A 10,641-nucleotide genomic window follows, 5' to 3' on the forward strand; every position below is an offset into this window, starting at 1 on the left:
TCAGCAGGACTATGATTTGAGGATGTTAGTGGTGTGTAACCTAGAGCATCTTCAACTGAGAAGGCTATTCCACTGCTCTAGAAAAGTTTAAGTATGGCTGAAATTATATTCTGGGTGTAGGCTGTTGGAATGATGAAATAAGTCCCGAAGGAAGATGTCAGCTCTGTTTAAGGCCTGTCTGGGAAGGTAAGTCTGGTGTTTATTGAATCTGGTAGGCTCTGAGGTCTCCTGCAAAGAGTGTCTTGCAAAGCATGCTCAGAAACCTTTTCAGAGATGCTGAGTGGAAACAAATAGCATTAAAGTATTGCCAGGCACAAAGCTCTGCCTAGAAAGGGTAACAGTAAGACAAAACCTGAATTTAGAGATTTGCAACAAAGAGGTGTCTGTAAAGCAAAGTTCACCTATCTTTAATTCTTGTACCAGCTTATTGGGGCTTTCTTTAGCACTAAATGTGCATTCTAGCAGCAATGAATAACATGATGCCAGGTACCTGATCAAACAGGTGCAGTGATAGCGCTACAGTGTTCATGGGGTATAGTTCTGTTTCTGGCAAACAGTTGGCTTTTAGGCTTTATGAGAGCCTAAAGTGGTTTCATGCCCCACTTTTCCCCAGGACTGGGGAGAATGTAGCCTCTGCAGCTGTCAGAACAGCTGCTGGAACACGTGAAGTAGTTTTGGGAGGTTGGAATGGCAGTGGCTGACCAATCAGGGACTCGTGAGGAAGCATCAGATCCTTGCCTATGGCTTGCTATTTGTAATAGGGAAAAGTACTTAATTCTTCTTTCCTTAGATTAAAGCAGCTCTCTAATCTAAGGCCAAGGAAACAGATCACAAGGCTAGGCTCTTAAGAACTGGTCTGCCACATATTGTGGAGGGACAGGATAATGAAGAGGGAACTATTAGGGTTGTTGCTACCTTCTAAATGACATAATAGGCTTTGGCTTGGAGTGTTCCAAGTGAACAAGTTGGAGAAATACTGGAAGCAGGGTGCTTCTTTCGAGAGAAACTTCCCAAATACTGCTAGTGTGAACTCTTAGCAGTCAGTTCTTCAGCCTTGAAGCTGACAGGCCTTTTTCCTTTCCTATGTTTGGAAGGGAAGACTTGTCACAGTGATGTGCAGGTAGTGTTGAGGCTGTCATGCTTGTCCATGTGTGCTGTTCCTGGAGGCAGTGGTTTAGTGCATTGTGGGTCTCATTGACAGTTGGTAACCAGTCTAGCTTTACTAAACCTACCTGATGCTTGATCAAGACTTATACTGAATTCTGTTGCAGCTGAGGTCTGTATCTGTAGACCTGAATGTTGACCCTTCTCTCCAAATTGACATACCCGATGCCCTAAGTGAAAAGGACAGAGTGAAGTTCACTGTGCATACTAAGGTAAGATCATGAGGTAGAAAGAGGTGTTCATAAACTTTATGCAAGTAATCTGTGTATTTGCAATGCACGTACCTATAAAGATGGGCTTGGCAATGAAGGAAATCTAATTGGATGGAGGTTTTCCACTTAAAGGTGGCCTGAGGATATATATGCAGAATTTTCAGATTTTAAAGAATTGAACATTCTCTAAATTAGAGACGAGGTAGTTGATAGACTAGTTAGGCTTTGCGAAGGAATCCTAGTTTGACACCAGAAGGCTGGGGGGCAGGGGTGGGGAAACCAGCTACTGCATGAATGCTGTTCCACAACAGTGCCTTTTCTTTAAATAGTAGTAAGGCTCTCAAAGGAGTGCCAGCTCAGCTAAAAGGGGGTAGCCGATGTTCTTAGTAGGCAAAAGAGCTTCCTTTGGAAACTGACAGAACTGTTTCTAAAAGCACTAATTTACAAAACAGTAGGGCTTCTATATCTTCTCTTCCAGACTACACTGCCAGCTTTTCAAAGCCCTGAGTTTTCAGTTACAAGGCAGCATGAAGACTTTGTATGGCTGCATGATACACTCACTGAAACTGAAGAATATGCAGGACTTATTGTAAGTGCTCCCTAAAAAAAGTGTAATTCTAAACAAGACTATCGTGATTTGAAGTACACACTAGTAAGGGTGCGAAGTCTGCTTTACCAATGTTACTAGTATTTCATGACTCGGGTATTCCCTATGCTTCCTTTTGCCTTAATTCCCAAACAAGTGAGTGCTGTGGCATTGTTAACTTCCATATAGTTTGGAGCAGCAAAAAAAAAGCTTGATGCTCTGAGGGCCCCTGACTCTATGGTGGCATTAATATCTGCCTGAAGATGACATAGTGCAATACTCTGTTAAATACAATCTCTTTCCTATCATGATTCTTTTGTGGGCCGCAGGAGATAGCTGGCTATGGAGTGGATTGTAGAGGCTGTTCTACCTGGTTGGTTTCCCTCTTGGGGCAGGGGTAGCACAGAGCTGGGAGGGGCAAATGGTGACACAGACATCAATATGCCTGTAGAATTCCTGGGTGCAGAGCCTTGCTGCCTTGCTATGACTAGGCAAAAGGGCTTCCTTCCAGAGAAGGCTAGAAGTGATTTTGGAAAACTTTTATTTGCTATCACTAACCGATTCCTTGGCTAGATACCTCCAGCACCTTCAAGGCCTGACTTTGATGGTCCCAGAGAGAAGATGCAGAAACTAGGGGAAGGAGAAGTGTCTATGACAAAAGAAGAGTTTGCCAAAATGAAGCAAGAGCTAGAAGCGTAAGTAGAATGAGTCTGCTGCCAAAAGTTGTGCTTAAAGAAGCCTCCTGAAAGAGCAACCTTTTTGGTGTTGACTGATGCGTACTTTGGTTCACACTCACTTTGAGTGTGACTGTTCTGAAGGATGTCTGCTGCTGTGTAATCTTTAAAATCCTGGAGCTGGAGAGTTGCTAAAAGTTCCTCTCAAACTTCTAGCTGAAGAGATTGAAAATAGCTTCTCTGTTGCTAGCTATTTCAGAAGCCTGCTGTTGAATATTTTTACTGGATAAACTGAAAGCAATTGTTTGTATTGCCACCTTTAATATATTAAAGAGGATCTCAGTCTGTTCTTTTCTTTCAGTGAATACCTTGCTGTCTTCAAGAAGACTGTATCATCACATGAAATCTTCCTTCAGCGGATTTCCTCTCATCCTGTGCTCAGCAAAGATCGGAATTTTCATGTTTTCCTGGAGTATGACCAGGATGTAAGACACTTTTCTTTTTTCTCCTTTCTGAGTGAGGCAAGATGTTTGGAGTGCTGTCACTTTTTCTGGGCACAGTCAGGATGGTATGTAAATCTATGTGCAACATCAGCAAGCAGATAGTGCTTCTTTTGAAGCACTTGAGTACTTCTGTGGGATGAATAAAGGATGAAAGCCTGACTCTTAGACCTTTTTCTGCTATAAATTTCATAGGGTTTCTTAATTCTAGTCAAGTTGGCTAGGAAGCCAATCTGTCTTTATCTTGGGAGCAAGTATTGCTCAGGTGTACTGTTCTGTGTGTAGCATGGCCCTAAAATGGAAGAATGGAGGTGTATTAAAGTTAGGTTTGACAAAACAGTTGCAATACTAATTATGAGTGGTAGATGCCAATCCAAGATTTGTAAGGAGAAACTGAGCTGTTTCTGGGAATGGGAAAATCTGTGGCACAGAATAGTTGAACAACTTCCAGTCAAGCCACTTGTTACATAAGCCATCTTTATACAGGTGTTATGGAGAGCCTGGAAATCAGCCTGCTCTGTCGTATACTAGATATGAATGATGTTGCTGCACTGCAAGTGTCAAATAGTCACTGTTTTCCCCTTTAGGATAACTTAAAAGCTATTTTGGTTTCTCTGCAGCTGAGTGTTCGGAGAAAAAACACAAAAGAGATGTTTGGTGGCTTTTTAAAAAGTGTGGTAAAGAGTGCTGATGAAGTCCTTTTCTCTGGAGTCAAGGTAAGGTAGCTGGTTTACCTCTTACTTACCCTAATCTTGATTGCCTCTTGCTTCCTTCTCCAGGGAAGTCTGCTTCAGGCTTGACGTGTGTGAGGCTCAGTTACTAATGCTGACCTTCTTTAACTGCTATCCCAATTTGGGAGGAGTAGTCTGTATTAATTATGACTTCTGTAGAAAGAAGACATTGAAGCTGTAGGCTGTTTAAAGTTTAAGTGTGTGTTTTAAAGTTTCTGGTGGATCTGAACACCTGATACTAATGGGGGGAAGGAAATACACCTTTGTCAAATGTGCTTGTGGCTTTTGTCTACTTTGGAGCTCTGAACAGACCTGATTTATGGGCTTCTGCTTGCAGTAGATGAAATCAGATACCAAAGACTCCTGTAACTGGTCCAGCTTCAGCTTTTCTATCATGTTGCCATGGCAGCTCTTTCTAATAGACTTGCTGTCCTAAACACAATGTCATGAAATATTACGGTGCATAGAATGTTTGGTGTGGATGTAAACTGCTTACTGTTCAGCTGCTGTGTTGCAGCAGGCCTTGGACAAAAATTCTAGCAGTTGGCAGCCCTAAGGGCTGTCTGATACAGATGTTTCAGACAGTCTGCAGCATTGCATAGTTGAGTGTCAAGTCCATCTTTACTTCATTGTGGGGAAAAAACTTGCCAGACAACTTGCTTTGTCTTGACTCAGGATCTTGTTTTGAACTCTGCGCTTCACTACAGATTGATGGGTATAAAATACTGAGATGGCTATGGTTATTTCTTTCGCCTTTTCCAAAAGAAGGAAGAGCTTATACTCTGCAGTAATAGAACTGACTTAACAGGTCATATTCTCTTTCAGGAAGTAGAAGACTTTTTTGAGCAAGAGAAGATTTTTCTTGTAAACTACTACAACAGAATCAAGGATGCATGTGCAAAAGCAGATAAGATGACAAGATCTCATAAAAGTGAATCTTTTCAAAGACCTTTCTAAAGAACTTGCAGTCTTGCTGATTTCAACCTGAAAACCTTGTCTTGTTCTTGCAGATGTTGCAGATGATTATATTTATACTTCAGCTTGTTTGAACAGCCTGGCATTAGAAGAACCTACAGTTATCAAAAAGTAAGCAATTCTAACTGTTCATAAATATGTTCTGAGTCTGGGAATATCTTATTCCTTCCATAAAATCGAGGTCGAGGTGATTGAGTCATAGCTGGTTTGAGTTTCTTGAATTGCAGGCAAGTGATATCGAAACTATCTTTTGATGCTCCAAATGCAGCAGACCTAAAACTAACAATTGCATCTGACTCTGAACTAGCTGATCTTTTGCCAGTTGTGCCCTCAAGCTGAATTGTGCTGGTTATCAAAGCTCCTTCTAAACAGAAGTCTCCTTGAAATTTTTCAGGTCACAAACTCCCAGAGAAATATGAGAGGAAGCGGTTATGCATCTGTGTTCTAATGTGCCCTTAAATACAACCACAGCTTATACTAGGCCTCTGTTATCTTCTAGACCTTGGAAGTTCCAGAACTGTAGGTTTTTTTAAGCTGTGGCAATCTAGTCAGCTTTCTGAGGTGGATTCTTCCACCTCTCAACTTGGCTATCAGTTTACCAACACCTTGTTAAAATGTTGTACGTAGCTGAATAAATAAGACAGTTCATGCCTCTTGGAGGGTAGCAGTGGAGAAAGTCTCCGCAAGACCTTCATTCCCTAGAGATCAGTGTTACTACTTAAAATGGTGTTTAGCTGCTCCATTGTACTACTCTGTTTAAAATGGAATCCAGCACCTCTTGTATTGGACGTTTTGTCCAGGTCTTTGCATAGACCTGAGTCCTCAAGTCCTTGTCTAGGTCTTTATGCAGGAGTAAACTCCAGCCTTCAGCGCTTTTGGTTTCTTGCTAATCCTAGCATTTATCAGACTAAGAAGTAAGTATCTAAAACGTATGTAACTTTTTTCCTCCCAGGTACTTGTTGAAAGTTGCTGAGCTCTTTGAGAAACTCAGGGTAAGAGAAACTTTGGGGTGGGGAAATATCTAACTCTAGATGTTGTTGTTTCCTGTTACACATCAACTATCTGATCTTTTCTGCAGAAGGTAGAGAGTAGAGTTTCGTCTGATGAAGACTTAAAGCTCTCTGAACTGCTGAGATACTACATGCTCAATATAGAAGCTGCTAAGGTGAGAATAGTTTTCTTTTTGAAGTTCAGTTCTACTATGGGCATCACGACTCACTCATGGTATTCTTTGTGCTTTAAGAAGACAGGAAGGAGGACCCATGTTTTACCTAAGAAACCTGGTACTCCTAAACCACAGCAGAATATAGAAACTATGTATTGGCTAGTTGTAGCACAACCCACTTACAGAAGGCCTGTTTAAGATACCCAACTGGTTTTTCGTTGATATATAGAGAGGAAGAACTTTCTAAATTTCTGTGAGTAAGTTGGAACAAACAGAATGCTGCTGCAGATTCAAATTCAGACCCTTCACCTGCTTGAGACCTTGTGACTTGACAGTGAACTCAGTGATGACTAAGTCGAAATCCTAAAGTAAATCCCAACTGCAGAAGTGCTTTATCATGCATATGTGGTGAGACGTGAAGGCCCCTGGAGTCTGCACTTCCAGGAGTTTGATGTAATGGTAAAAGCCTTGCCAGCAACTCTTTTTCTAATCAGTACTTAACTTGGCAAGGGGATGACTGTGCTGAGAAATGGCATCTATGTTTAACCTGATGAGCCTCTTCATCTAGTGTCTCTAATGTCATGTATCCTGCAATATTCACTAGAGACTCCTGTGTGATGTACTGCTGTTCAGATATTAAGACTATACTGCTACTAGATTAGGAAGGAATTGGTGCTGAGACCTGTACTCCTTCTCATGTCTAGGTTAGATTAGTGCTTCAGTCGAACCGTCAGATCTCCAACAAATTAATAGTGTATCCCATACTAGAAGTAGACTGAGAGTATTCAGAAAATGCTGCTCCTCTTTGGTGGAGATGCTCACCTTATAGAAGGATAAAGCTACTTTAAGGGGAGAAGCAGTGCCTACAGTAGCCCTTGGACTTCCTTAACTAAGACACAAATGGCTGTTCTGAAAACAGCACTGCACTGGCGAGAGACTCCTGTTGCTATGCTAAGGGCGTAACAGATTATATTAGCTTGTTGGGAGGAGCAGAATCTGGTGCTGAAAGAATTGAAACCTCCTGCTGTTAAGGTAGTTGTAAACTCAATTTGGGAAGTAGTCCTCTTAAAGGCTTTGATGCACTATTCCTGTCTACTTTCAGGATCTTCTGTACAGACGTACAAGGGCTCTTGTCGACTATGAAAACTCTAACAAAGCTCTAGATAAAGCCAGACTAAAGAGCAAGGACGTCAGGCTGGCTGAAGCACATCAACAGGATTGTTGTCAGAAGTTTGAGAAGATTTCAGAATCTGCAAAACAAGGTAAAACAGGTTTTGCTGTGTTTATGCTGAAGGGAGATCTTAATGCAGTCTAGGTCTCCATCTGATCTGGGACTACTGAGGGCTTCTGAACACTCCCTGAAGCAAGCAGTCTGGACATCCCAAGGGCAGTGTGGATGCCTATGAAATTAATGCAGGTAAATAGTTTTAAGAATGATTGTCTGAAGCAGAGCAGTATCAGTACAAGATCAACTGTAATTATAGTCCTCTAGTATTTGCTTTCCAGGCTGAACTTTTGTTCTTAGTCTCCACCTGAAGGTATGGCTCAGGCTTCTGATTATCTGAATTAGAACTGCATAAACAGTCTTTTGCTCTGTCCCAGTATGGCTGACTGCCTCATGCAGAGTTTCAAATACTGGTTCTTAGCCTTTGGACAATATAAAACTATTTTCATGGTACATGCTTTTGTGGTACACATGTTGCTTCTTTAATATTCTTTGTTTTTAATTGTTCTCACAGAGCTCGTGTGGCTTACTTCTGTTTTATTCCAGTTGTCTTTCTACAAAACCTTTCTCTCTTAAGCATGCTGTTTTGTCACCAAGGTGTCAGTGTCTGGCTAGAAACAGCAATACTAACTCTTGAACATTTGTGGTCAAATACTGGAACTAGAGCTGTACAATAAAACTCATTAAATGCAAGGGGTTTTGCTGAAACTCCAGTCACAGTCTGCATATCTGTTTTATCTTTGTCTGTTCTTCCCTCCCTACAGAACTGATGAGCTTCAAACAGAAGAGAATAGCAGCATTCCGCAAAAACCTGATTGAAATGGCAGAACTGGAAATAAAACATGCAAAGGTGTGTTCTTTTTGGAATTTAACAGGCATAGTTTGAGATAAATGAATACTGTGTGAACTTGGAGGATTTTCTGTATTCCCTTTAATACTACAAATTGTAAAAATAGAAGAGCTGGACTCTTCAGCTGAGGTCTGAAGAGGGGAAGAAAAGGAACTGAAAAGCTGTGGGTGTAGTGTGTATGAAGAACAAATACAGACAGCGTTATCTGTCCCATGCAGAAAGGCTGTTTCCAACCTGTCAGTCCTAGGAGACCAGCCTATTGCACTGCAAACGAGGTCTCAGTTTTGCAGGTAGTACCAAAAGCTCACCTAACTTCTCATCAGGCATCCTTATCTGTGGGGTTTGACCCCCACCCCTGCATCTAGAGGCAGCTGCTCCTTCAGGTGTTTTTGAATGCTGTGGGAGCACATCCTGCAGCTTGTGATCTAGCTGTCAACTCTTCTCACTTGGCTTGTCAGTGAAGGGGGACACTGGCTTTGGAGCAGCCTCTGCCAAGCTTTACTGAACAGGCTTGAAGACGGTTGCTACATTCACTACCAACTTAATGCAGGAAAGTGTACACAGATTCAAGTGTGTTTAATTTAGTGTAGAGAACAAAGCAGAAAGACTCAGAGGTGACTGTGAATCCTTAGATTTTCCTTTTTCAAAGGAAGCTAATTTCCCGCTCCCTGAGAGTGGGAAATCATCACAGGACTTCAGTGCTGAGCTTGAGTGGGATATATAATAGGCTCGACAATACTGCTCAGTTTGGTCCACTTTTTAAAAACTTACTACTCTTGGCTCTTGACCCTCTCCTTCCCACAAACTGAGTCATGGTTTCAGGCCTGCAGGAAGAGGCAGACTGTATGATCTGTTTTTGCTGCTTTACTGCTTGTCTTTGCAGTGTAACCTCCTCAGCATTGTCACAGGCTACAAAATCCTGAGACGGATCTACTGTTTTGGAAGCCACTTCATTGCAGAAGGCAGGTTTTAAATTATCGGTCATACTCATCTAAAACTAATTCTCTTCCTTTCCAGAACAATGTGTGTCTTCTGCAAAGCTGTATTGACTTGTTCAAGAACTAAGCTGCCTTATTCTGAAAATGTGAAAAAGCATCAATTGCACTCAATGGCCAGGAGCCACTTGTTGGCTTGACTTCATTATGCTTAAAATAATTATTATCACTGAGATTCTGTTTGACTAATACTTAAATACATTGATAGTGATACATTGCCTTTCTTGGTATAAATGAGACCTGAATTATGTATGAGATGTCTGGATGGAGCTAACATCCTGTTGGCTGATAACTCAAAATGAGTGAAATGCAAGAAAACAATTTGCTGTTGACTGAATTTCTCTAGCAGAAAATGTTTTCTGAGAAGAACTCCTTTTTTGCAATATCATAAAGTAACCTGTCTCATAGCCCTGATATATTTGAAACTTGCAAGTGGGAGTGACTTAAGTATAGTAATTTTGTAAAGTAAATATCTTAACATTCCACTTCTCAGATTTCTACTACAATATATTTTGAATTTCTATAACTACATTCAGTATTTGTACACTTGGGCAATACAGCAAATAAAGATGTCTGATACAATAAGCTGTTGTATGGCAAGACTTTGTGCGGGATGTAAAATGGCAAACTGAGGTTTCAGGCACAGAACTATCACAAGTTACCAGGAGCTCTTAATTCAGAGCACTGGAGATAAATGTTTGACTCAGTAGGATTGTTCTTGGAGTGGCATTGACATGAAACGTGGACTTCAGGTCACGTTGCTGTTTGAGTAGCTCTCTGAAAGTTTAACTTCCTATATTCTCACATGAAGAAAGCCAAGCCTTTTGAAAGCATCGGTATGTAGAGATGGCTTGGGCTCCTTCAGAATACTGTACAGTGTTTCACATTTTTGTCAATCTTTAAACCTCCTGCTAGCAACAAGAGGCTGTTCAAAACTCCAGGGCTTCCAGAAGCACAGACCTAGCCAGTCTTCTGTAAGATAAACCTCTTTAAACTTAGTATGGCCAACTGGGTGAACACTGCCATAGCTGAGACAACTCAGCCTATAAACACTGGGATCATCTTTCCACAGGCTGCCTGTCATTTGGCACATGTGGATACAGGTCAGTGAGCATTACTCTTCTAAAGGCAGCTTTTTGAGTAAGATGAGTATCTGAGCCTTGCTTAATTTCTTGTGACCAAACTTCTAGTCACGCTCTGTATAGCTGTGCTCTGGGGAGACTGCCTGAAGCTGCTACCAGAGAAACTTTGGGGAAGGGCAGCTCAGCAGCATCATCTAGGGATTGTTCAGTAGCTTACTCTTCTGGGACCATTTGCTTTTTCTTTTTGGTACCCCATGAAAACTGAGCAACTCTTACTAGCCACACCACCCTGCAGTAGTCTAACTGAAAAATGCCTGAATTGTCTCCTTTTACCTCTCTTTTGACAGGAACAGTTTCAACTTGTGGTTGATTAAGGTTTCTGGAGTTCATACTCAACTTCTGCCCAACAGCTCAGATTCAGTAACAGCCACATAAGTATACTGCTTGTGGGTATGTAGCCCTTATGTAGAAGACAGCTGACA

General features: G+C 41.4%; 1 protein-coding gene across 1 annotated transcript in view; it reads left to right on the forward strand.

The window, feature by feature from the left end:
• Positions 1-9,186, forward strand: part of SNX5 (sorting nexin 5) — a 17,172-nt gene extending 7,986 nt beyond the window's left edge. The window contains exons 2-13 of the mRNA XM_010145881.1: positions 1,272-1,376; positions 1,855-1,965; positions 2,536-2,657; positions 2,998-3,121; positions 3,757-3,852; positions 4,693-4,798; positions 4,878-4,953; positions 5,795-5,834; positions 5,921-6,007; positions 7,110-7,269; positions 7,997-8,082; positions 9,100-9,186. Of these exons, the coding sequence (XP_010144183.1) occupies positions 1,272-1,376; positions 1,855-1,965; positions 2,536-2,657; positions 2,998-3,121; positions 3,757-3,852; positions 4,693-4,798; positions 4,878-4,953; positions 5,795-5,834; positions 5,921-6,007; positions 7,110-7,269; positions 7,997-8,082; positions 9,100-9,147 (1,161 nt within the window). The 3' untranslated portion in view covers positions 9,148-9,186. The remainder of the gene's footprint in view (positions 1-1,271; positions 1,377-1,854; positions 1,966-2,535; positions 2,658-2,997; positions 3,122-3,756; positions 3,853-4,692; positions 4,799-4,877; positions 4,954-5,794; positions 5,835-5,920; positions 6,008-7,109; positions 7,270-7,996; positions 8,083-9,099) is intronic.
• Positions 9,187-10,641: the final 1,455 nt, after the last annotated feature.

This window comes from Buceros rhinoceros, unplaced genomic scaffold (genome assembly GCF_000710305.1).
Source record: "Buceros rhinoceros silvestris isolate BGI_N320 unplaced genomic scaffold, ASM71030v1 scaffold24691, whole genome shotgun sequence".
Lineage (NCBI taxonomy): Eukaryota > Metazoa > Chordata > Aves > Bucerotiformes > Bucerotidae > Buceros > Buceros rhinoceros.